Below are 27,763 nucleotides of genomic sequence, written 5' to 3' on the forward strand. Positions count from 1 at the left end.
TTCTGCGTCTGGTTTGGGGACCTAAGTGTCTTGAGTCCCTTTTAAAAGGGAAATTCTACCCAGACCGATGAAAGTCTTAAGGAAGAAAACTCTGTCTTTTAAAAGTAGCTGAGACTTAGAAAAAAACATGATATTTTATGTGAAGTAATCCATATGCTCTTAAAGATGTTGGAACAGCATTGTCTGGAGTGGGTTTATCTATTTCATGCATTTGCAGAGACTTAATTCCTTCAGAGGTTAATATGTTTATATTACGTTTTGTCATGTTAATCTCTGCAATGGAAGAGGTAATTTCCTTATGGTTACAGAAAGAACAAGGTCAAGAACTTGACTTACCCAAGGTCGAAGAAGAAATTTGTGAACTGTGCTATGTAGCATCTCAGCCGTTTCGCTCTGCATTAGCACAAGCCACAGCATATGGCAGAGAATCTGTACAGGAGGTTTTTGCAAGTGCAAGAACAGAGAAAACTCTTGGGAGAGTGGAATGTCTGATGCTGAGGCAATCACAGATTTTGTGGAACATGCAGGCTTTTTTTATTCTCTTCATGAATTAAATTTAGAATGCTGTATATAGTTCAGTACTTCTCACACATAAATCTAAGTATATTGAGAAACATGCTTTAACTACTCTCTTTTAACTTATGGGAATCCGTATTTTACTGAAAATCTTGATACTGGGGATGAGGTTTCCTTGTAGTCCTCCTCCACTGTAGCCTATGGGACTCTGAGGCTGCTGGACACCAAAGAGAGTTTAAATGCCAAGTGATACTTTTGAGGTTCACTTCAGAAGTGAGATTCTGGCTCTGCAGGATACTCCAATACGATGTGGACTTGAGGTGTGGCAGGAAAGGATGGGCAGGGCACGGAGGAAAGAAGTGTGGCAATGAGGACACAGCAAAGATCACGGTGCCCAATTCACTGCCTCTGCATGGCTCAGTTTTTGCATGGGGACAAAAAAAACCTCCAAAGTCCTGCCTGCATGCTGCCTTGTAATCTATTGAGGAAAAGCTGGCTCTGTGCACATTGAAAGCTACTGGGTTTCATATATGCCAATGACAAGATAAAGCGTTTCACATATTTATTTATAGCGTGTTGTTACTTGCAGTAATGCAGAGTGGGTCCTTTTAGGAGGAGGGAGTGAGGAAGGTAAGGGGATGCTGGGTGCTTTTAGGGTTTTTGCTTTTTGAGTTGGGAGTAAAAATTTCAGCATTTATTTGTTTATTCATTTTCATGGGGGGGGTTTCTTCATAGAGCAAAGGTTAAGTAATGCATTTGTATGGTAAATGTCGTCATTTCTCAGTTGGCTTGGTTTGAATAGCCAATAATTATTCTCTGTGATGCTTGTGACCATGTTTAGATTTTGTTCAAAAGGCACTGAAATAAGCACAAGGGGGAAAGTTACTATTTTTGTTTTGTTATTGTTTTGTATAGGGCACATGCACAAAGCTGTTCTTCATATTTGAAATCCATTTCAAAGATATTTCAACTCAAAACACACAATAGAACCAGAGGATCCAGTGATTATGGCTGGTAATTGTGGATTTAGGTGCTGACAAAGCTAACATAATCTGTTTTAATTAACCAATTTCTTTCCCTCGGTAATATGGTTAGAATCGTACTCAAGGACCATATTGTACCAACATTCTTCCTTTTATAATAAAGTCACAAAGAAGAGGCCAGTTTCAGCTCATGTACAACAAAAAAACTACCATATCCTTTAGAAATAACAGTCATGAGAAAAATGTGTCTACCCTACATTTTTAATCCTCTAAAGATGTATGTATATGCTCCAGTGGATCTTTCCACATGCATAAAGCAAGCAGGGTACAGCCTGTAAGAGTAAATTTTAAAGAGCAAGAGAACTAAAAAACCCAGACCCCCAGTACCTGGAATATAACGTGTACTTTTTTTCATAATGAATGTGAAATTTACCTGTGCTGTGAGCAGTGGGTCTCTGGTAGTCATTTTGTGTTTTATAATAGCAGCAAACGAGTGAGAAAATTGTGTAGCAGGTTGGAAAACAAGAAACAATCAGTAGCATAATTGAGAATGGGCTCCACGTGTAACAGGGCACACGGTGAGTGAATGGGGACTTTTCAGCCTTGCAACAGGCACCATGCTCTGTGTGAGTTTGTCTTGTCCTTATGTTCTGAGAAGACCTTTCTTTCCATAATTTTTATTAAAAAAACAGTCTGCATCTAAACAGCTTACTACGTTACTTTTCAGTAGTGTGTGTTCTATTTCTCTCAGTAGAGGTTGTGTATCTTTTGTAATTTGAATTCTTGGTGAAATTCACGTTCTGTAGTCTTAATCCTCAAATGGATTATCCAGGAATATCCGTGGCAATTTATATTTTGGTTTTTAGCAGAAATATTTTCTTGGCTGCTCATTAAATGAGGAATCCTCTCCCAAGAGTATTTATTTCAACAGACTGTAATTGAGGTGATGTACTTCACAAGGAATATATGAATATATGTGAATAAAGAGACACTTACCATTTCAGTCACACTTCAGTTTACCTTGGGAAGTTAGTTTCAATATGTAAATACGTGTTTGCACCAGCTGATGCAAATCCTTGAGCGAAGGAGAAGGAATTTGCAGTTCTTCTCTTTCCTACACTTTGAATTTCTACAGGTTTCTGTTATGTGAGAGCCCAAGTGCTTTGCAGTGCTTGGCTACAGCCATCTCCAGATCCAGGCTGTTTTTGATGCTCCTTGTCTGGAGAGGATCTCAGCTGTGCTGCCTGTGCTTAGCACAATAGTGAGCTTAGATCAAGGCAGCCATGAGGAGATCTTCGAAGTTTGCAAAGAAAGACAGATTACACTGCTGTCAGCTAGAAGGTGAATTTTAAATAAAGCCAATGTGGAAGACTAGAGAATGGAAAAATGCAGAACTGATCATATTTAAAGGTGTTGGAGACTAAAATTGGTGGAATCCAGTAGATAAATGAAATATTTAAAGGATGTAAAAAAATGAACAAAGGTGTCTAGAGAAATGGAGTACAGGTAATCGATAAGTACTTCTTTAAATATGCACTGTACAAAATAAACAAAAAGGAAAGAAAATATTGATCAGCATGTGTTGAAGGCTGGTGACAGGGATTAATCTGACTTCACAAAAGACTTAAATCTTCACATAGTTGTTTCAGCAAGATAATATTGTCTGGTCTCTGAATTGCTTTTTTTTTAGTAAGGCTTGTTCTAAAGCATCTTTAACAAGGCAGTGATCACTATTCAGGACTGACAAAAGAGCATAGCTGCACTAAACTCACAATTTCTCAAAAAGAAATAGCAAGAGAAAAAAGTATTTAATGAGGACTTCTGTTGAAAGGAAATCAAAATTAAGCCTATTTGCACACATTTCTTAAATCAGTTTATTTTCATAAACAGAATTTTTAATAGTTATTTATATGGAATGTTTGAGTGAAACTGCAGTTCATAACTATGTATGGTTTGGTTGTGGCTTAGGCAGTAGGTGCTGACTCCAGCATTCAGGCAGAACAGGTTAACAGTGGCTGAAACTAAGAGGTTTTTGAATGATTTTGATTATGTCCGTGTAAAAATTTAAATTTGTTAGATTTGTGTATTACTCCAGAAATGGAAGGTGGGTAACTGTGTTTGCACAATTGCTTTTAATAGCAAACAAGTAAATAATATAAAACAAAAGACATTAAACCCCAAACATTTAGTTCAGTGACAGTAAGGATGTACTGTCTAGAGCCAGATTTTCTTCCTCCCAGTGAGGAATAGGCCTAAAGCTGCACTGGAATCAGTTTTAGTGCAATGCAAACAGGATTTCCTCCTGAATTACAGTTTTTCCCGTTTTATTTTAGACAGGTGAAAAGTCTATTTGCTTCTTTTTATTTTTAAGATAGTGTTTTAGAAGTACAACTTCTAGATTTTCTAATTTAAATGATGGGGCAATCTCAGCAGAAGCTGAGGACATTTTATGTCTTAGGAATGGTCTCTGTATCACTATGGTGGCTTTTGAGAGAGCAAGTACACAAGTAATTAAAAAATCAAGATTTGATTCTGTCATTTTATTTTTAATCGCTTGCAGAAAAAGAACTGGGACTTAAAAGAGACAAATGCTTATGTTTAGGATTCCAAATGTTTAGTAACAGCACTGTGATATTCATTCCTGAAAAATTAACAATTAGTACTGATTAGGGTACTGTACATAGCCTTTAGCAATTTGCCTAGCTTCACCTTGGTGTTTTCATACAATATTTGTTATGAACCCGAGAGTTACAAACTTGGAGCTACTGCCACCTACTTGACATGTGTGCCTGGTGTTCACATCGATGGCGGTGTGTGCACTGAGGAGCTCCAGCCTAAGAAGGAGATGTACGTTTGTCAGCACACAGTGCTTGTACTGTGCTTTGATAATCCTACATGTTGGCTTTCCACCTGGAATATGTGGATGAAAATACTGGTTTGTATGTTTGGAGAAACGGATCTTAAAATTTAGCAGTCTGTTTGGCATGTTAGCACTTAGAACTAGAAAAGTAGTTGAAAGAATAAGCATAAAATATAGCACTTCGGGAGCTGTTGAATTAAATGTGGGAATCTCCAGTTGCTTATCAGCTCCTGTCTGCTGTCATGAATGAGTGTTTTCTCTTATTTCCTTTGCTTTTTTTTTCTTTTTCTTTTTGTTTTCATTCTGTTTCTGTTTTAAAGTTCTTTAGAATATTATGAGACTTATAAAGAAAACATGTTTTTTTAACAAACAAACAGCTATCAAAGCAGTATCTAGTGATGCATAGCAAAATAGACATTGGGTTCCATGCAAGTTCATTGAGGTAATTTTTTACTCTGGCATGTTTTGCATAAGCTTCAGGACATGGGACTAAGGCATTGTAATCACCACTCAAATTAAAAAAAAATAAATAAAAAAACCACTTACATTTTTGGGCTAACTAAGGAAGAACTCTGACTCTTGTGGGGCATTACAAGATCCCTGATGGTTCTTTCCTTAAGCCAGAAAAACTCTGCGGTTGTAGGGCTCTTTATCCTATTGATGGTAAAGTCTTTGTTCAGAAAAGCTGAAAAAGCAGCATGTAGGGCAGAGAAAAGATTAAACTGTCCTGGTTGTCATTATTATGTATCTCTCAGAGTGTATTGGGGCCATTCCCTAAAACTTCCCGAGGAAGTTTAACAAGTGCATGGACCTTATCCAGAGGAGATGTTCAGAGCAGCATCCATTCTGTGGAGGAATTGGCCGACCCAGACCTCCAAGTGCTTCATATCTGTCCATCATTAGTGACCCCCTGAGGTGCTGAAATCCCCTTTTTCAGGTGCTGTTCTCTGTGCTTTCCTGACTGTGCCTTTGCTGTCCACAGAGAGCGAGGAGGTGTACCAGCGCCAGGTGCTGTCCATTGCCTGCATCGTCTTCGGCATCGTCGTGGTGGGCATGCTTTGTGCAGCTTTCTACTTCAAAACAAAGTAAGAGCCTTCCTCTGCTCTCTTTGGGTTTTAGCTGCTGTCCTTTTCACAGCCTTAGAGTTCTTCAGCTTCTCACCTCCTTCTGAAGTTGCTATTAATCTCTGGTCTGACTTCAGCAGTTCCCCATGCCTACACTAAGTCCTCCCCAAAACCTGAACAGGAGCAATATGTGGTCTTTCTGTTTTCTGGTATCAGGAGAGAATAGATTGTGTCATTTCCAGTTCTTTTTCTTTTTCTTTTCTTTTTTTTTTAGGTAATAATTTTGTGTCTTCCTATTAGTGCAATGATCACTTTGCTCTTCTGAAAATGACAGCTCAAACATGCCATCTCCTTTTTGCATTTCATTTCACATACCTGAATGTCCATTGCTGTATGCTGAGAACAAAAGAAAAGTTAGAAATGCAGAAGCAAGTCCTCTGCAGATATCTTAAACCCGTAGCTAATACAGCAACCTGTTGATGAAGATGCATATGTCTGTAACACAGAAGCACTTTGACCTATCCAAGTATAGTGAAATCATCTGGACTAAACTATTTTCAAGCTCAATGCTGTCCACACTATCCTTTTATCTTCCCAACTGAATATTACTTTATAATATTTATTGTTATGTGTGTAATCTGCATCCCATAGAAGTTACATGGCGTGCTTGTCAGTGCCCCTGTATCAATAAATATTGTGTATGGTGGTCATCCTTCATTCCTGTTTCACAAATCAAACAAACACAAATCAATATAATAAAGTACCTGCATGAGGCTAGTCAGGGTGGCTGAGCATCAAAAATGTGAAGGTTGGCACTATTTTACAGTTTGGATGTTTATCTGAATCCCCCTTTCTAGATTTTATTTTAATGTCTAGGAAATCTAATGAGAATTGGTTTTTATTTAAAAAGAAAATGAAATTGACATTTGTATCTGGAAAAAAGAAAAAAGGTCCCCGGGTCTTTTTTATCCCTTTTTCTTCCACTCGAATTTCAGGCATAGGTCATGAGTGAAGAGGTGAGTTGGTTCAAATAATTTTTCCTAAATTATTTTAATGTCTTGAGGGATTTTGTTTAATTGTTCTCTGGACATCCAGTGTGACAGTGATGCTAGCTGGGAAGGACAGACTGGCAGGGAAGTTCCTCCCTGCAAACTCCTTCGCTGTAGTGTGAATTGTGAGCAGAGACAGCCACTTTGGCACTGCCATTAGAAATGTCATGATGCGTTTTAGATCTGCAGATCTTAGAAGAAAGAGTCAGAGAGAATCTTCCTGGAAAGGCTTGAGGGTTTTGCTAATGAAAAGAGAGTTTCAGAAAAGGCAGGATTGGTTTGTCAGTCAAGAAGAACATGCAGTCAATGACTGAGCATACTGTGAATAAAAATCCCCTCCATTATTCATGGTGCCACTCTTGGTCTTGCACTGCTGTAGGGAGTTGTGAGAGCCGGGTTGGGACAGCCTGAAAAACACCCTGGCTTTGATGAGGTGGTGAGGAGAGCTAAGTCTGAAAGTAATGAGTGGAAATAACACTTGAAAGAGGGACTTCCGGGCCATAGTGCGTCATGACTCAGGAGCAGGTGGGGGTGTTGGGTTTGGGGCTCTGTCTGCATTATAAATGTGAGAGTTACTGAGAAGAGTTGAAGTGGGCTGGTGCCAGACTCTGGGAACTGAAGTTCGGAGAGTTTTAAGAAAATGAGCCCCTCTGGTTCAGTCAGGAGGCCTCAGACAATGTACAGGTCAATGGAAGGAGATGATGGGATCCTAACACCCTGGCTGTGGCTCCACCTGGTGCTGTCCAAAAAGGAAATAAAAGTGTCTAGACTGGGTCTCATTGAGACCAGGTAAAATTGCAACTGTAACACTGGCCGGTGTCTTAAGGGTGTAAAACCCAACAAATTAGAAGTCCTCAACACTTACCATGTGCTAGCTTTTAGTCAGCAGGGTTTTGGAAGCTTCCTTTTAGGGCCTGTGTACCCTGACTGTGATTAAGAGTTATCAAAGCATTCCTACTGCATGGGGGTTATCTTGGGGTTTCATTTGACGTACCAGAAATTTAGAATATTGCTAACAGATACAGAAACTCTGCAGAGTTCATCCATTAAGAGAAAAGTTTCCATGAAGATCCTGACCCTCACTTACTTAGTCTGACAATTCCATAATACCAGCTGCTAGAAATAGGCACTTCCCTATATGCCATTGAATTAAAAGTCCTTTTTAAAAATAGATTCAATCTGAGAAAATTTAGGACTGTAATTAAATTCTATGCCCTTCCAATTATTCCCTTTAAGTTAATCAAGAAAGTGCTGGAAGTGTTAGCAACAGATGAAGCCACAGCTTCTGAAGTGCAGTAATGGGGTGCCCTTTACAGCTTAGACTTTTACAAATGACTAGTGACTTTATTTCTTGCTGAACTAAGAAGGCTTCATTGCCAAATGACTCTAAAGTAGAACACATAAGGCCCATTTGTTTTGAAAACAAAAATTATAAAATAAATTTATTAATCAGCAAGTAACTTTGAATTATTAATGGTTTCTAGTTTTATAGCTGTGCATCCTATAGTGTGGCAAAATGAATATGCATAAACTTAATATTAATGTTAGGTTGCATGAACATAAAAGGAAATTAATGATTGGATTGTTTTTCTCAGCAAATTACCTTCAGTAATTTTAATTGTAATGTTAAAGACTGCAGTAGTGAAGCTGAATTTTTGCAGTTTGCTTGCATGTGTTTATAAATATAGAAACAAGTCTATTTATTTTTCTAAAGAAATCCAAAAATTAGTTTGTTATTTTCCTGATTAAATTGTCATTTTGTATGTATATGAGAGGTTCCCAAAGTTTGATGCTACGATGATGTTTCACTATCATTGTTCATAACTTAGATGAAGTCATGGAAAAAATTCCTGAATATTCCGTAACCATTCTGGAGTCTAACATGGAAGAGGCTGGTTTCCCAGAAGGACATAGGAATAGATTAGCTAATTCCCTCAGTCTATGTAATTTAGCTGGTCAGAAAATAGTTGTTGGTAAAAACGCTAAAGTTGCTTTTGTGAATCTCCGCTGGAATTATATGAGAAGCTGAAGAGCCCATTTAGACTTTTTTTTTACAGATTAAATTGTTCAATTTCATTGGATTCAAAAATCAGTGGATATTAAACACATTTTTAAAAGCGATGTTTCAGACTCAACTGACTAATTTAATTTGACACTATATTCCATCAGATTATGTATCTTTTCAGATTGTTCCAGTATTAACTCCACAAGTTTTGGCTAAAGAAAATTTTGAAAGTTTCTTACGCTTGAGAAATTATTTCCTCACCTACCTCTATTCATAAATTTTACCGAGTATGAGCTCCTAACAATACTCAAAACATGCCAGTCGTATCTGTAACATGCTTACAATATAAATTCATTCTTTCCCATTTGCTTCAAAATAAGATGCAAGTGGAAAGCCTAAGAGGTGCTTAGAGTCTTGGATTTGCTATGGCTTATGACCTGTACTCAGGAAATGAGCTGTAACAAATACTTCCAAGCAGGTACTTACAGTTTGTTGAATTTAAGCAAATCCTTACATTGTGTCATACTGAACCCAAACTAAGGGACTCAAAAACTATTAAAACTATGCTTTTTAAAATTGAATATCTGAGCTGTGATACTTCTCACCGCTTACTTTCATATTGAGGGAACTTGTCCTCTCTCACAGGCCCCTCCACTGAACACATAAGTAAGTCATTTTCCTCTGCTTTCTTCTGCCTTCCAGCAGTAGACACAGATTCCACTGTGATTAAGAAATTTAAATTAATTTTCTACTTCATTCAGTGTCAAATTCACTGCCTGGCTCAAGATATTGTCAAGCTTAATGATGTCAAAAGGCTTTCCACAATCAAATCAGCTGAAATGTTTCAAAATGTTGCTGAAGATGCTTTGCTAAAATTAAAATTTCAGTATAGAAAGGCCATATTTTCTTTATCTCTTATCAATACTTGCCAGAAATGACTTCCTTTGGAAATTTGGCTCGGCACCAGTTGCTGTCCAAAACCTGCTGGTGGCATAATGAAATGCTGCTGCTGGTGAGTGCTTGATGTTACTGCGTTGTTTCCAGGGCCATTGTAGGTTCACTGCTGGAGATGAATCTCTTGGGGAGAGAAAGGAAGCAGGGAAGGAAGGAAAGAATTAAAATTGTATCGTGAAGCTTTTGCTCATAATTGTTTAAAACTGATAGTCCCAGACAATGTAGCTTATTACAAAAGAAAAAAGGAAAAAAAAAAAAAAAAAGGAAATTGATAAAAGACCTTAAATGGATTTTGTTAACAGTTTTTGCCCAGCTGAGATAACTTTTTGCAGAAGATAAAAGTAATGTTTAAAGTTTGCTGTCTCATATCCTCTATCATGTACGGAACTTAAAAACTGTTTGTCACTCCCACTCACTATAGTGTGGCAGAAACAGAAAGTCTTTGTTAACAGTATAGTTATCTCCTGAATAATGCAAGGGATTCATCTAGTGGTGTTCCTAGCTCTGACAGGGTGGATTATGGTATAATAAGTCAAACACATGGCCTCAGAGGCCATACTGATGTTTTTTCCAGGTTTAAGCTTAAAAGCAAAAGCTGCTCTGTACAAGATGCGGTATAGGTCAAGTCTAATCAGCCAGAAGAAATCTTTGATTCTTCATCAATTTTTATAGCCAGCAGGGGCTGATGCCTGTTTTATTTGCCAAAACCTTTTTTCCAAGTCAGAGCAAAATGCTTCTTTGTTATTCAGACTGACTTGCAAGCTATTGTTAAATGTGCAATAGATGATCTTACAAAACTGCACCAGCACAACGAGCACACTATTATAGTAATCTGAGAATAGAAGGTATTTTAAAACAGAAGAGAGGGTGGTTTTTTTCTCCTTTGTCAAGCCTTGCCAGGAAATAACCACTGCATTGGAATATCAGGCATCAGTGAATTAGCTCAGCTGGCTCATCTGATGTGGTGAAGTTTTGAACAAAGGGAGCTATGGCTATAAAAGTATGATGGCTATAGCAGAAGATCAAGCGAGCTCTTTCTTACATGAATTTTATTTCTCTCTGCAGGAAACAAACAAAGCAAATTCACGAACAGCTGAAGGAAACGCAGAATAGGAAAACCTACAGCCTAAATGCTTCCAGCATGATGGCAAAGTCGGAGTGTATGGCACAAAGCCAAGTCCAGCTGCAAAATGTAAGTAATCCTGCCAGCTACAGCACTTAATAGCCTGGCTGAGTTCCTGCTGCTGATGGCAGCACATCGTCATGCTGCTATTAACATCTGAGCAATGGGAACCACAATTCTCACCTCTTTCATAAAATGTCTTCTATCAGGCCTTTTAATGGAAAGCAGGGATTTTTTTTTTTTTTTCCTAAAGTTGTTTCAATGGATCTTGGTACATTTTGTTCATGTAGCAGACTTTGCTGAGCCCCTCAGCTCTGCATTCAGCAGTGGAAATTACTGTTATAGTTTCCAGCAATACTTGAGGTCATACGTGTCTGTATGTGTAGTGGGGGTCCTTGAATTTCAGTGATGTCATGCCTTCCAATAATATATGAACCTGCATGAAAAACATAGAGATTTGTCACAGTCATTCACAGTAAATTCAAAATCTAGAACTAAATTTACTCATGTAAACAAATGCCCAAGGGAAAACCATGCAGATGGTCTCATTTTTCTGGGTCTTTAGTTAAAGGTACTTTAGTTTACAGAAAAAAATTAGTCTGTTCAAACTAAATTCAAAATATATTTAATCATTTTCTGAATATAATTATATATAAGTCATTACAGCCTCACAATCATGAAATATGTAAAGAATGTTTGAAATAAGGAACTTGAAGACTACCAATTTAGCCCTGGTATTTTTTTCGGAAGGTATTTTGCAGTATATGTCATTCTCTTTCCTCTGGTCACATGCAGTCAGTGCTCTCTTACTTGGAACAAAGCTTTTGGAAGAAGGATCCTGGCAGCAATATAATAGGAAAATATAAAAGATGTATTAAAACCTTTCTAAATTATTAACTCCTCTTTAAAAAAAGGAAAAAGTATCTTAGTGTTGCTTAAAGGAACTACTACCTTTTTTGCCAGATTCCATCAAAATAGTGGGAGTTTAACAAAAGTGAGCACTCATGCCCACTTAACCAAAGATTTCTCAACTCCTAGTTTACATCCCATTTCTTCAGAGATAAATGCAAGCCTTTTTAACCAATTCGGAGCAGGCAGAGCCTCCCTGCTAAGACACAGAGGCCATCAGAGCATTGCTTGTATTTACTAAAATCTCTGTTTTGTAGGAGCACCATTGTGGTGCCCCTGTATATACTCATGATATGCTTTGTAATTCAGGAAAAATATACTCTTTCAAGAAGGAAGATAGCTCCACTAAATTGACATAATCGCAGTTTGGGGAACTTTGTGCAATTTTTTCCTCTCGCTTTCAGTTCATTCAGCCTTGCATCATTTCTAGCCCCAAAAGAAAAGCTGTTGGGAGTGTTGTTGATTGTAATGATAGCAACAAAAGGTAAAATGCATCACCCTTTTGTTCTATCCTATGAAATAAGCCTTGGTTAACACTAAGAATATGCTCTTTGTCATTTTCTCACTGTAATTCAATGCTATACTTTGTCATTTTCTTTTGCCATAACCATAGCCATAATGGGTGAAATAGCAGGTCATAGGTTCTGGACATAGAGATTGAACACCATCATTATATTTACTATTTTAATCCAAATTCGCTTTTCAGTTTTTAATGCTGTTCAGCCTGACATTATGAGTGCTGGTAATTAACACACCATTTTTTTGTTCTTGTGGCTGTTTGCAGGCAAGTGTTTTCTCCTTGCCATTAATGCATTCTCCCTTTGGGAAGATGGGAGGGAGGAAAAACAGAATGACCTTGTGCAGGATGTAGTGTAACTGTGTAATAACAGTTTCTATTGTTAGGAAGATTTTAGTGCAGGAATGCATGCAGGCAGCTCATGAAATATTTACAAAACTTGCCAGATTGGAGAGGGGGGATAAGGGTAGGGGTTTGGCAAGGCAGCAGAAAAGAGATTTTTGGAAAAGTATTTTGTAGGAATGGCTGAGTGACTCCCCCTCAGAGACAAAATATCTGCCTGGGGCATATCTGCTGGGTGGAAAGGGGATCAGGCAGCCTGGATGTGATCCCTCTGCCATTCCCATCTGCAGCTGCCAACACATGGGCCTGGGGAGGAATCCTAGTTCTCTTCATTTCCAGGAGCTAATAAATAAACCTAAATAAATGAGGGCAATTATTTTCTGGAAACCACTCCTCGAGTCTGGCATTTTGGTTTTAGGTAATCCTGGAAGTTGTTTCTTTTCCCACTGCACGTGCTCCCCCTACAAGCAAGAGTGTTTTCCCATTTATGTCACCTTTCTGTCTTTCCCTAGGAGATTCTCCCAGATTTTTCTCTTGTCTCTTTTGAATACACCTGGTGATGCTTTCAGGCTTTTCACACAGCTCTTTCTTCTTCCACGGAGGAGAATGATTTTGTGGAGACCTGAGAAAAGTTGCATAAGGTTCCTTATTCCTGATGACTATTCTGAAAGCACCATGGCCTTTTGACTGAGAGGTTGCTATATTTAGTAAAGGGTCCATCTATCTTTCCAAATGTGATGCTTTAGAAGGAGGTTTAACTTCTTCCCAAGGCCCAGGATATAGCAGAGAGGGGTTTCAAGTGGTTTGTGGCTATAAAGAGCTTGACCAATCTCAGTGAAGTAATTTTTCCTCCCACACTCAAATATATTACATCTCCTCTGCTCCCTGCCTCTGCTTCATTGTGATTCTGAAAAGTGAAATAGAGGGTTGGATTTTGTCAGGACAGCTGTGTTCTCTCTGAAGTCCTGCTGCTCATGACTGGTAATTGTGCTCACTTGTAAAAAGTCTTATCCTTGGTAGCAATTTCATTATTTTCTTAGAGGTACAAATTAGATGAAAAATACTATGTACTGTAAGAAGGATTCCTACATATCTGTTTGAACACATCTCCTAGGATTTCCTGAACCTCCTCCAAGTCCACTGCTTTTCCCAAACATTCTGGCAGCAACACACTTAAATTCTTGCTAAGTGTTTCTTGCTAGGGTTCCTAGCCTCTTGGATTTAAAGACTAATGCACTGGTAATCTTGCTATAATTCTTCAGCCAGGAAGAGATGGATGTGCCAGCTATTAATTCAGGATCTTTGAGGTACACAGGAGATTCAGATTAATTTCACCTAATGCATAAAACCTTGGGCTTCACAAGTATTATATATCCTGTCCCAAAGAGATCATCCTCCTTTCAAGAGATATTTAAAGGGCTGTAGCAAACAGTTAGGTCTCCACAGAGTCAAAAGGAGGGAAATGGTCATTCTCCCCATCTAGAAAGGGCAGTGCTTGGTGCACCCTCACACACCATGCAGGTGGCAGGAGGAGGTGGGGTGGCTCCTGATTCCTGCCTGTTTTTTCCACATATAGCAAAGGCTTTCTTTTTAAATTCTCAAAACTTGGTAAATATGTCATGGAAAAAAAAATTTAAAAAGAGTCAACTGAAACTTTGACATTCCTTTAGTGATTCTGAGAATTGTCATGGCTTTTTTAAGGGGCCTTTTTCATTCTCATGGTTTTTAATCTCCCATGGTACCAAGGGGATCTATTAATTTCCCATCACTTTCCCTCTAAGATGGTTAATATGCTTTTCATGCTGTACTATGTGGTTTCCATTTTCACTACACTTGTTTCTAGGAGCTTGCAACCACTAGCTCCAGGTTTCTGAAATTCTTATAACGAGGGGCAAAAAATGCTCCTTTTGCATCTTGTTGCCTTTTGTTCATAGTAGTAGGAAATAAAATCTTTTCAGTCACTGTGGTAGAAATGCAATTAATATATGTCAAGCAAGAGATACTTTAAATCTTTCAAAGGTTTACTCTGGTTTTTCCTCAATTACCATTTGATTTATCAGCTAAGATCAAGAGCAAATTTCCCGTTCCTGTATCACATGAGTACTTAGGAAGAACTGCCAGAATAGACAAATCTGCATTTGCTGTCCTCTGCCTACAGCCAGTGTTGGCAGCAAAGTGTACAGAGCATAGGGGGACAGAAAGGGTGTTAAAGGCACCACCTGATGACCTTTTGTACAAGCTCAGTCCCCCAAGAAAAGCCCTTTTCCTCCTTGAGGCAACCTCTCTGAATGTCATTTAAAGCTGACCCCTCTGCCTTCTCCGTTCTTTTTGAAATGGGATCCCCACATCACCTCTCTTCCAATGCCACATGAGTGTCTGGACCTTTTACTATTTTGGGGGAATCGCTGAGGGGGAAGAGCTAAATAAAGCCTGGGGGAGGGATGGGTGTTCTGGTTTGCATAACACCAGGACAACAGTGTCAAGCTTCTCTGTAGCATCTGAGTAGCATTTGTTATCCCTGAGCCCTACATTTCAGAACAGGGAATTCAAGGCTTGGAGCAGAGGAGTTATGTGCTTACAGGAATGCAGCAGGTCAGTGACTAAGGCAGATTTCTTGTCTCCTGGCTCAGGCTGCCTTCACAGATTCACTTCGCATTAACTAGCAGGGGGTGGAATTTTTATTGTCAGAGAGTTGAGTAATTGCACGTAATAGATTATTTTTCTCCATGAAACAAATGAAAAATTGAAAATTTGCAAATTATTTTTTAAAGCTATCATTATTCTTTAATTTATTTAGCCATATGCCTCAGTGTTTCTCAGTAATTGCTCAAACAAGCACAAATAATTAACCAAGAAGGCAATAAAACCATTAAAAAACCCAAATACAGATAAGCTTTAGGTGGTGGTTTCAACCTACTGGAACAGGCCTTTGAAAGGGTTTCACAGCTTATTCTCCATCATGGAGAATATTCAGCAGCTCACAACAGTCAGAGGCATCCAGGAAGCTCAGCCCAGGTGAGAGCAGCAGGATGACTCCTGCTGGGACATGGCTGGGGAATGATCCCATGTGGGGCCACCAACTGGTACTGCTGTAAGCTCTTCCCAAAAGTAGGAAGGTATTTTTCTCCAGAGGTGATCCTAGAGAAGGGATGTGGCACTTGGAATTAAGCTAAAGGAGAATAAACCCAACTGTGTTTAAATATATTAAAATGTATGAACAACATGGTACATCCAGGTATGTTCAATTACATTGTTAGAATTCCCTGTGTAGAATTCACACCTCTATTTAAACTGCAATTCACGTTTTCATTGTAATTAATGTTAAGATTGTTACAGGAATTTTTGTGTTAAGTGGCATATCTGAAAAGGGGAAAAATGTTCAGATAGGGGGAAAAAAACCCCTTTATAGGAACCTTTGTAGGCTGTGCCTGAGTGGTGCTGAGTGCTGGACCTTCACTAAAGATTGCTGACCAGCATCAGAGCAGCCCCTGGGGTCCTGGTGTTCCACAGCTGAGTGAGGAAAGGCTCTGTGTACCACTGCTCCAGCCCACATCCACCCGAAACACGGATGTAGCAAAAGGCACAGCTTACCTCTGCTCTTCATGATCCACTTCATACTCATGGTCTTATAGGCCGTTCAGGCCTTCAATTTTGTATCATGAACAAACTCAAAAAAAGGACAGAAATAGCTTCTTGACACTAGCAAGCCATTCTTTACATAGCTCAAATTGATTTATTCAGGTCAGAAATCAAAGCCAGTTTCATTTCTGCAGCTGGCAGGATAACTATTAAAGTTTAAAACCTTTACTGACACAAGTACCTTAAAAATCATATTTCTGTCTGAATATTTTATCTACAACATTTACAAGTGACATCTAAGATCATGGTAACTGAAAGAAATGGGAGTGGAATATGTTTCTTCCTATTATTTCAATTGTGTTTACTTCATGCATGCAGCACCATTTTGCATATTGCCACTCACAGCTTTGCCTTCAGAAGCACAAAAGCAATGATTTTGGCCCTGTTTAACATGGGTATTTCACTCAACAGAAAGAGGGAGAAGAGCTGTGGAGAAAAATCTGAAGAGCTGTTATTTTTTCTATAGAAATTGGTCATAAGGAGTCTGACTGGCTGGACTAAAAGTACATGTAACCTATTTATTTAAAAGAGAATATTCTTGTATGACTCCTTTTTTGTTCTTGCTGAAGTCTACAGAAATGTAGATAAGAATTAGTGAAGGTCAGAAAATAATAGTCTGTAGTTTTAAGGAGTTATTGGTCTTTTGTTAGACAAAACTAATACTTATGAAGAGCTGTCTTTTGGAAGAATGCATACTACCTTCTCCAAGAATTTTTATGCTATTGTACCATAACACGACATTTTTCACCACTGTGATTTTTTTCCAGTATTTTGATTTGTATTTCCTTTCTAAAATATGTAATTGTGTAATCCCTCCCACGATACCGATCTATGTTAAAGATAGCATGGATATCTAGGTGTCTAGTACTAAAATACAAAGCAAAAGGAAAACAGACATGTTAGTTTTAGTGCAAAGTCCTTGTAATGCAAAGTAAAAAGTCTGAAAAGTGGGGGGTTTTCACACCTGAGGGGAAATGTGAGTTAATCTCTCATATCTCTGAGATATTGTCCGGTGACCACTAGCCACAAGGAATCTTCTTACAAGCCCAAGTGCAGCTTTTTCTACACTTCAACTTTATGGCTCTATTCAGGTTGAGAGACCTTTGGGTTTTTTTGGTTTTTTTTATTTTTTTGAAATTGCAGAAGAACAAATCTGTTCTTCTTCATGTCTGGTGTCTGCTTTGCAGACCTTTGTGTCTCACTCTGTGCCCAGAGACTGCCCTATGCCTACACCTGCCACAAGAAGAATTATGTTTACACTGTTCTTACTAGCACAGATACTCCCAGGTCAAAAGTTTTAGACTGGTTCAGAAAGATATCTGGCTCTGTGGATAGGATTCAAATATTTTTCTTACTTATCTGATGACACAAGTGCTGTTTCAGTTTGGTTTTCATAGTTGTACATGCTGATGATGAATGCAGTGTTTGACTGAAATCACCAAAGGACCCAAGAAGTGGCTGACTGTCCTCTGAGATGTGTTTTGTGATCTGTCTCTGCATGGGCAGCCACAAAAACAGACTTCTAGTCAAAGGGATCATTGTTCCCATCATTATGGGCAGATCAGTCTGTAATTTTGCTGTTAATGCTGATATGGGTGTTTTGATGTGCAGAACCTAATGGGGATAATGGTTACTAGCCCTTTCTGCTGTGTAAACAATACTGAATGAATGTGTTACTTGCAATGCCTAATTTTGATTTTAAAATGCACTAGAGCACTTCTTACCCTGCTCTGATATGAATTCAGAGTGAATAGCATCAACAACGTGCTCTGTCTTGTGAGTATTAATTAATTTTATTCTCTCTGCTACAGTATTCAAAACCAGATAGGCACCCGGGGCCTATTCTGCACAAAGTTATGGAGTCTAGTTTTTCAGGCCCTCAGTCTTTCCCAGAGGCCTTGTCTCCTGACAGAGGAACCCAGCCCATCAAGCACCACAGGTGAGCAAACATCTGCCTGGCGAGAGGCTCTGCCGGCGGCTGCGCGGGGAGGTCGTGGGGCTGTGGGTCCGTGTGAGGGGTTATCCCATGCTGGGGCTGGCTGAGGGCTGAGTGCCATGGTGCCAGCAGAGCCTCAGCCAGCTTACTAAGCAGCTGTCCAAGCATTTTCTTAGCTGCAGACATAAAAGGTGATAGTGATGCTCACTGCCTTCCTCTGCGGGTCCTGCCAGTCCTGCAGGAAGCATTTACAGACAGCATCCAAGTTGCAGGCGCAGCCCAGTCAGTGCAGGAACCATTCAAAACAACTCTTTCCTTATCAATGTTCATGAAGTTAATGACTGGTGCTGCAGAAAGACTTGGTTGTAAACTTCCAGCCTTTTTCACTCTTTCCTCAACAAGAGACACGTCAAATGAATAATGACTTATTTATGAAAACGTGGTGGCCTCTGCAAAGGAAGCTTAAAAAAGTTTGGATGGTTGTTTCCAAGAGAAAAACAAAAAGAGGAATGCCACCCATCACTGGATGAGATTCAGATTAGAATTCTGCTTCTAGCTTACTTTGGATGAGAAAATTGCGGGTGCTTCATTACAGGACTAGAAACGAAACTGCAAGCAATAGTGTTGGTGGAATGATGGTGGTAACATCTGGTCCAGTGCACAGAGAGAGAGAAAAAAGGCTGAGAAAAATGAGTCTGGAACTTTTTCAGCTAGATAATTTGGAGTGGAAGACTTGTTTATTAAAAGGATTTTTTTTTTTTAATTACTAAAAAAAGAGTTCTGGGATTGCATGAGGTTATGATCTGGCTTCTGTAGTATTTGGTGCATTTTCAGTGCAGTCTCTCAGCCAGCTCTGTGTTTTTTCTCATTGGCATAAGAGATTTGCTTAACCTACAAGGTACCACATGTAAGTCAGACAGGGATATTTGGGTCCTACCTACTTTTACCTTACTTCAGCCTTCAATTTGGCATGAAAAAAATAATGCCAATTGTCATGTCAGATCCATTTCTGAGGTCTTTTTCCTTATTACACAAAAATTTTCAAAAACGTACTTAATAATTTTATTAAACATAGATAAGCTGTGGGTCTGTTGCCTAGAATGCTTTCTGCAGAAGTTCTGGGAAGAATTTTATCACCATTTAGTCACAACGTGAAGCTCAGAAAAAAACTCAGTGACATTCCCTTACCTTTTAATAGTGTGATTGCAATATCCAAGAAATGTCTTTGTGTCAGAACTAATGTAAGAAGTGGGATGACTAGTTAATTTATAAAGAATTCTTTTGTAGTTTTAAAGCTTAAGATTTATTATACAAGGCCCTTGTTTTATAAAACATGCAACAGACTCGAATGTTTAAGACTTGAAAGACTGTCTTTAATTTATGCACCATGAGAGATCTTCCTAATTAATTTTCTAAATAGTATTCACTGTGGACAAATGGTCAAATGTGGTCAAATGAGGCTTTTATACTAAATATCCCTTCATTTCATTCCAAACCTGGCTGAGCCTGGAAAAATTATACCAGCTCTGCAGGTTCTCTCTTCTATGCTGTTCTAAATCTGTTGTTTTATTTCTGATTGCTACAGAAATACTTTGCTCTCCATCCAGACCTGTTTTCTCTGCTGGTGTTTTCAAGGACACTAATGATGGGTGATTATTTCTTAAAATCAGGAGCTGGTTGTTTCCAGGTTCTGAAACTAATAAATTTTGGCCTGGAAGTAAGACTATGAATGTAGGGAATCATTTGGACTTGCTGAAATGTGTCTGACAGAGACCAGCTAATTATTTCACTCAGATTATGGATAATAGCAATTTTCTGTCTCAACAAACCTCAGCTACACGAAAAGAATTAATGCAGAGATTAAGTTGGAAATTGAAATTTAATCTCAAAAAATATTTAGCCTGTGTTACTATTAATCTCCTAAAATATTTTGCCTGCAATGTGCACTGCTGTTACCATAGAAGAATGTTACATCTTCTGCTTACATATGTAAAATAACTCTTAGAACTGTCAGAACACAAAATTAACAAATGTGTTTAATCAGTAAACTTCCTGCAACGTATACAATGTGCTCAAAAATTTGTCTTGGATTATCTGGTGATCTTGGTAAGAAGGAAACCCATACTGCCTTATTTTCTAATAGATAGAAGTAAATTAGAGCTTTGTTAATTATGGGTTGAGCTGTGATCCCTTTGAATAGCAGTTTTCTTGGTAATTAGTCATCCTGACTTTCATTCATGGATTCAGTCATCCTTGATTTTAGAGGGATTCATTTCAGAAAATGCCATGATGAAAGCCAAATGCAGAGGCTTTCAGCCTGGAGCAGTTGTATTGTCTCACAAAAATGCCAAAATAGGATAAACTTACCCTAAAATTGATAATAATTTGTGTTTTCATTTTTAATGAACTTTTCACACCACAAAAAAGACATGGAAAAGATCTTTTTTTTCATTTGGTAAGCATTTTACTCTTTGTGCTGCTAATATAAGTGATTCACTTTACAGTAGAGGGAAGAGTAAATTAAAGCTATTCTGTAAATAAAGCTCTTGAATCTCAAAGAGAAAGTATAGATAAACTAAAACAACTAAGAATGTAAAGGCAGAGGAAGCCTGAAAGGAAAATGATGTAAGGAATTTGCTATTTTCCCAAAGAAAAAGCAAAACTGGTGGTGGGACACAGATAATGATTGGAAGAAGTTAGGGCAAGCCTGAATTAATAGATTTCATTTTTTAATGAAAAGTTGGATGACTATTTGAGGACAATAACAGAATATGAACAGAATCGAATGTATGAAAATAGACATTCCTACAGTCAACGTGGAAGTAAAATATGGAAATGAAAGCTTTCAAGATAATTTGGTTAATCTTGCTAAAAAAAAAAATTGCAAGACGAACCAGTTCACGAAATTTCATGTCTGGGAGCAAAATCTATAAAAATGGGAACTGTGACATGAGATGATGGATTAGCAAGTGTCAAATATTTAGGAAGATGAAGAATTTATCAAAGCAGCTAGGAACCAATTATGCTGAATTTGAATAGTCAAGACTTTAGGGCAAATGAGAGGGAAGACGACTTGCAGTAGATATACAAAAAGGCAAGAAATTGTTACCCATCTTACCAACAGCAGGTACTGCAACTTATGCACGGAGTTAGAGCTCTACACAAGCTCAGTCACTGTTGTCATAGGTGTCTAATGCCTTGAAGGGGAGAAAAAGTAGGGAGAGGCAGAAAATCTCCAATGTGTATGCATAGAGTGGTTAAAAGGGAGATATTAAGGACCTGTGTTGGGTAGGTAGGATATTCACCAGTGGAGCACTCAAAGAATTAGTCCCCAGCACTGGGGACAGACTGTTTTTGTGCCAAGGTCATTGAACAAAGCTGGAACACAGCATAGCGTGAGAATGCACCACTGTTACCTCACCTGGTTAAAATGGGCTCCCAGCTGCCATGGACTCAAATTGCATTCCCAAGCTAAGATGAGGAATGAATGATTCATGTTCCATAGAAAGTGTTAGAAGTCTGTCTGTCTTCTGTCAGTTTTCAGTTCAGGAGACTGGAAAGGGTATGACTGCTACTTATGAATACATGAGAGCAAGCACAACGAGAAGCAGAAGACTTGTTTAAAAAAAAAGGAGTGTGGTGGCACATGTATCAGCTGAATATTCATCAGAAATAATTTTAAACTGAAGTCTCAAAGTTTTCAATATGGAACAACTTTCTATAGAGGTAGCCTCAATATCATCATCATCATCAATTTAGGATGGAGATTGATCAGTGCACTACAGGAAGTGTATGATGAGGTTATGGCAGATGATTAAACTCAGTGCAACTGATGTACCTCAAATGCTCTGTTCCCTTTTCCTACTGTTCATCCACCAGGATAGTGACCAGATTGCACAGGTAGCATTGAAGGATTTTCGTAGAGTTCCGAAGTCCCTGAGTAGCCTCAAAACAGACTGTTCCCAAATGCAAGAATATTCTGAAGGAATCAATAATGCTCACATTTCAGAAACCAGGAGCAGATTTGTAGCTGCAGGCTGTATTTATTAATACTGAAATCAGCTGAAGGTCTCAGTAGTTGATCCATATAAATGTTAGCAGTAGATTGTCTAACAGCCTAAAAAGGTGGCTCTGAGGGAATATCAGAGGACTCTGCGTGGCAGCTGGCTCTGTCATTGGGGTATGTATTTACTGGATGGTTGGTAATGAACTCAAAAGTAGCACAGAAGGATTCCAGAATTACAGTGAAACTGCTGCTGGTCTTCTCTTCGTGAGCATGGGCAGCTGCACTTGAGAGTTTTGTATGTGCCCCAAGAAGGGAATACTCCACCTATAGGATCAGACTTTGTTTTCACTCATTTGCCCAACCCAGAGAAAATTCTCACAGAAAACAACTGGGAAGAGTTAATCCCAATTTCTTAATTAATTTTAGGATGGTTGAACTGCTTTTTTCAAAATATTAATTTACCAGAACTATATTTCTCCCTAGTTTATGCATCACTTGTGAACCACTTCATGCCTATTCTGATTTTTTTATTCTGGAGTAATTGATTGAAAGATTTTTAAGGACATATCTGCTACAGTTTTATGTACTGGTCTATTTTATTGAATGGCTCACTTATGTGGGCTGGTTTCTTTTACCCAGTTAGACTAGAGTGCAGGGAGGAAGAAACCATAATGTTGGCTGTAGGAAAATAAATTCCCTGGAGAAATGCAAAAACCATTGTTTGCCTGAGAGGGAGGAATTTTTCACATGAGCAATAGAGAAGTCTGAGAGGGACATTACATTTGCATTGTTGATATTCATATCAGTTTTGTGTAAAAGGAAAACCTTTGTCCTGGAGATCCTTTTCCATAGAACTTCTAACAGAAATTCTTAGGGGGGTTTTTTTTGGTGCCTGGAGAAAAACTGTTATCCTGCAGCTTGCAGATGCACTGTCTGTAAGTATTTCCTGATCTTTAGTGAATTTGTCTTGTCCATGACCTCAAATGATTTTTGTTCATTCTTCCCTCAGTTTTGGTTGGGTTTTTGGGTTTTTTTGGTGTTTTGTTTTGGTGGTTTTGTTTTTGGTTTTTTTGTTGTTTATTTTTTTTTCTGACAGAAATATTAAAAGCATTAGAACCTCACATTAGCAACAAATTTTTTAGACTATGTCAGTGCTGGAAGTTCTGTGGTTGCAGGACTATGGCAGATCCCTTTGGTCCCAGCATTTCTGCAGTTTATATCCATTACCTTCAGTATAGCTGTATGTGTTGATATTATTACAAATAGAGCTTTTGTGAATTTGCATATGGAGATCATGTGCTCTCATCCAACAAGGAAGATGCTCAAAGGCATCAAACCAACCACAAATTAAACAATAAAAAATCTCTAACTTCAAAGATTTGTAATCAATCTGAAGTTTGGTTTTTTACTTTTGAATTCCACTGATGACTATGCTCAAGTCAATAAAAACCCCAAAAATTCATTATCCATCACAATATATTCATTCACCTGCATCTTTTGAGATCCCCTGCTGTATTAATCTCAGGCTCTCCTGAGCAGAAATTGTCAATTATTTTGTGATGTGGTAGTGTTATTTTACGGAATATGAACTGTAGCTTGCAACTCGAACTCAGCCTTCAGAACTGAGAGGCCAGTATTTCAGGTTTTTAAAAAGGTTTTTTCACAGCCTCCTTAGTAGCAAAGAAAAAATCTTTTTAAGGGAGCATCAAAAATCCTGGAGGGAATGCTGTTGCTATGGGCTGTTGGTCTTTTCAATTAAAAAGCACTAGAAAAGTAAAGGTGTGGAAGAAAACAGAGGTTAGACTGCAATGGAGCACTGCTAGGCTGAGCGTGCTGAATTTATTTCTTATTTTAACTTTGCGCGGAAAAGGTTGATTTTAATGGGAATATACACTCAAAGAGAATTCGTCCAAGGTACTTGTTCCAAGCAAGAATTGCTTTGGGAGTAGATATGGCCCTAACTATAATTAAAGTTCCCACTAGGTAAAAAATGCAGATTACTTTTAAGTCACATTATGATAGGAAAAAAGAAGCAAATATACTAAAAGTTTTTTGCATTGCTAAATTTCGTCATAAGTTGGAATTATTCACACAGCCAAAAATAATGACTCGTAAAAGGCATCTACAAAACCTATGTTATCATTAAAGATGTAAGAGAATATGAGGTAACACATGCATTTCTGAGACCCAGAAGATGCCAAGAGAAATAGGAGTAGCTGAAAAATGAATATTCAGTCACGCCATGCGGTACTGAGACCTGTTAGCAGTAAAAATGGGTTATGCTTTGCCTTAGTTCTGTGTTCTCATATTTTTGCATTAGCAGATTTATGGTTTATATACCAAAACTGTGGATTCTAGATACTTTTTCATTCCCGCACGAAATGAAAACAAAGAAAAAATCCGTTGTCTTTTCAAAACACCAAACAAACGTTTAGAAAACCAATTTCTAAAATAAGTAGAAAGCTATGACTTGTTTTTATCAAGTTTTGATTATATCATATAAAGAAAAAGCCCAGTCTTTATCAAGATATATAAACAACAACACAATCTTTATATAAAACAGGAATAAATTAATACAGAAATCCTGTTCACGGTGGAGAAAACCTGTCTTAGATGGCTTCTTCAATCTGCAGTTCATAAGCTTCACTTATGTTCTTCTCTTACAGTTTTTCTCAATTTAATGGTTTTGTATCAGGAAGCAGCACCTCTCAGGCTGATAAGTAATATACTGGGCTTTCAGTTTAGGATCTAATTTTGAATTCAGCTGTGGCTATGAGAGAGCTGTATTGTTTGTTTATACTGTCTGAGGACTCAACTCTATAGCAGGGTTATGATATGCAGCATGGAAAAGAGAAGCATCCTTCATCAAATGCAAGAAAACATTTCATATAGTGGGCAATTATTTTCATTCCTAGAAAAGAGGTGATGTATTAAATAGTGGCATAAACAGCAGCTAATGGTGGACTGTGCTATTAAATTTCCATGGAGAACACCTACTGAAATCATAGACTGCCACAGCAAGGTTTATAAGAAGAGTAATCCATGCATTATTAATCCTGAACCTTTACTTTGCAGAATTTTATGCTTTTGGTGTGATAATTTTTTACTGTACTCTTGGTGTTGTTCCTAGAAGTCTCTCTTCATGCTGCAGCCCAGGACAAAAAAGTGGGATGCTCCATAGAAATGCCTTTCGGAGGACTCCTCCCTTGCCCCGGGGTAGGTTCAATGGGATTACAGGACCAGCATATCAACAGCTCGAAGAGTCCAGGATCACAGACCAGGACACAATACCTTGTCACGGGTGAGTAATGCCACGCCTGAAGTGAGCCACTTGGTGGCTTTTAAAATAGTGGGGTTTAAAATAAAATAATGAACATTGCCAAGTGGTTTTTTTTGTAGATAACTTCATGCAGGTTTGTCTTCAAAAACACACAAAAATACATTATTTCTTTTCTTTCCTTTTTAAATTCAGTTTATTAGAACATCAGCTGTGAGTTCCAGCTGTACATAAGGTCTGGGTTTCAGAGGTTCTCCTGAGAACCTACAGCTCCCTTTGAAGTCCTTTGCAACTGCTGAGATATTTTGCATAGTATTTACATATCCCTATAGATTTCCAAAGAATATTACAATATTCCAGAATATTACAAGCATTTTTTTATATAAAAACAGGAGTGGTATCTGGAATGGAATAAAAACCCCACCCAGTTTCAACTGTGAGTTGCAGTGAAACTCTCCACTCTGACTTACAGGTGAAACTGTTGGGGTTGGGTGTCTGATGACTTCTTTTAAATAAGTTTGGCTCCCACTTGTGTCATTGTTACTGTTTGCTTCTTCTGAGGGAAAAAAATGTTTATTGCCTCTTGCAGTAAATATATTATTGTTCATTTGTATGATACGTGCATATAATTTCTGGTGAAATTTTCCTACTTGAAACGCCACCCTTGCAGAAAGGAGCAGGCTGGCAGCCTTCCCTCTCCAGCAGCAGCATCCTATGATGCAGGCTCTGGGAAGTGGCCATAGCCTCCTCCCAGCCTGAGGAGCAAGGTACAAAACAGCAAAGGTGTGGGTAATTGTATTTACTCCTGTCTAGGAAATCAGTCTGTGACCTTACAAGTATCAGCCTGTATTTTAAATTTGCAGTTCTGCAAAATTTGATATTGGGACCAGACTGTGAGCCCTTCCAGCCTCAATCCACAAAAGCACTTCATCCATATTTTGTGCACTAAGGATGTTTACCCTCTAAATATCTGCTGGTTTCACAGTGTCAGTGTTCTCATCAGATTTCCGGCCCAAACGGAAAGCTCCCTTGTTTCCTGCAGAAGTTACACTGCTTCTTTCCTTCTCCTTTTTCACCTCCATCTTTTACCTGTGGAGATGCACAAATCAAAGTGGTTTGTCTCCCTAATTCTGTGAGCATTCTGAACTCCCCCCACCAGCAGCCTGGCTGAAGTATAGTCAGGACTGCAGGTGGAAGATGTGGGTGTGTGTGTATTAGTGCAAGTGCTGGCAAGGCTGGCCCAAAGCCTGCCAGAGCCACTGGAATGATTGCCATCCATCTTCATGGTCCTTGCTGTCAGGCTTGTACACTGCACACCTTTAGCCACAGGGCTTACAGCAGAGCTGCTGGGACTATGCTAAGTAAAATCCATTCCATATTTACAGCTTCAGTCCCTTCTGTCTCTCTTCAATATCTGTTCTTAAAGCGAGCAGTAAAATTACTGTGCTTCTTTCAATTTCATTTTTTAAATTCAGACTCTTACACACTGTGTAACATAATTACTGTTGAATTTATAAATGTTTGCCTTTGTTGCTTAGTTTTAGGAAGAGGGTGGAGAGAGAGCTGCGCTTTGAAACACATGCACATGAATTAATTTATTCAGACAAAATAATTTTTCAGATAAAAACCCAGATATATTTCTTTGGAGGAACTGTGGTTCTGGGAAAGTTAATTATAGGAAAATGTAATTAAGGTTCTGCAATTATAGTTCTAAGTCTCAGTCTATTGAAAACAGCAGCAGTCTGGTGTCGCACACAGAAGCATGGATCAGTTTGTAATTAACTAAAAGCCAAGTCTCACATGGTTTAGATGTAATATCCCTTCTAGTTTAATACCTCACCTGTTGCACGCAGTGTACGCACTTTAATTGAGCCTGAGTTCTCCTTTGAAAGCCCTGTGAGCATGGGGCAGAAACATGTAATTCTGGCGTAAAATTGGTATGGCTATCCGTATTTCAAAAAATATTATGGAAATACACCAGGCATTTCGTTACATGTCACTGCTGCTGCCAGTTAGTTTTCAAAGTACCAAAAATAATTGAATCTCGATTGTGGAACTGGCAAATGTTACTGTTTTCTCACCAGACCCATTTTAATTCAGCCTTTTCTTGTTTTTGCTTACCCATATAATACCTACATTGCATGTGAAATTCATTTAAAACATTCACTCCCTTTGTTTTCAGGGTGCAGCCCAGAATATATTTAGGGCCTGAATTACCAAAAAAGGGACTAATGCAACTGATGCGATCTCTCCAGCTATAGTCGTTTGAACAATTATATATAAGCAAAGGAAACAAGAATGGGCACAACCCAAAGGTCTGCACTGTTTTGTTTTCATTTGTTTTTTTTTTAAATTGTCCTCCCTCAGGAATAATACCCCTGATCAGTATTTCATTCATCCTGAGTCTTGAGAGCTGGTGTAAAAAGCCCCTCCATGGATGGCTACAGGTGTGTCTAAGCATAGTGCCAAGGCTGAGTCTCAGATGTAGAACAGCTGCAGCTGTGGAGCATGGACAAGAAGTTCTAGCACACGTCCCAGAAAGCTGCTTGCTCTGTTATTCCCCTGGATGCCACTTCCCAAAGC

The 27,763-nt window shown here is 38.5% G+C and overlaps 1 protein-coding gene across 1 annotated transcript in view; it reads left to right on the forward strand.

Moving 5' to 3' along the window:
• NRG3 (neuregulin 3) overlaps positions 1–27,763 on the forward strand; it is a 343,134-nt gene that overhangs the window by 309,932 nt on the left and 5,439 nt on the right. The window contains exons 5-8 of the mRNA XM_066191557.1: positions 5,342–5,444; positions 10,497–10,623; positions 17,773–17,900; positions 25,034–25,204. Coding sequence (XP_066047654.1) covers positions 5,342–5,444; positions 10,497–10,623; positions 17,773–17,900; positions 25,034–25,204 — 529 coding nt within the window. The remainder of the gene's footprint in view (positions 1–5,341; positions 5,445–10,496; positions 10,624–17,772; positions 17,901–25,033; positions 25,205–27,763) is intronic.

The sequence above is a fragment of the Chamaea fasciata genome, unplaced genomic scaffold, assembly GCF_029207755.1.
Source record: "Chamaea fasciata isolate MVZ Bird 193981 ecotype frontalis unplaced genomic scaffold, bChaFas1.0.hap1 SCAF_9, whole genome shotgun sequence".
Classification (NCBI taxonomy): domain Eukaryota; kingdom Metazoa; phylum Chordata; class Aves; order Passeriformes; family Sylviidae; genus Chamaea; species Chamaea fasciata.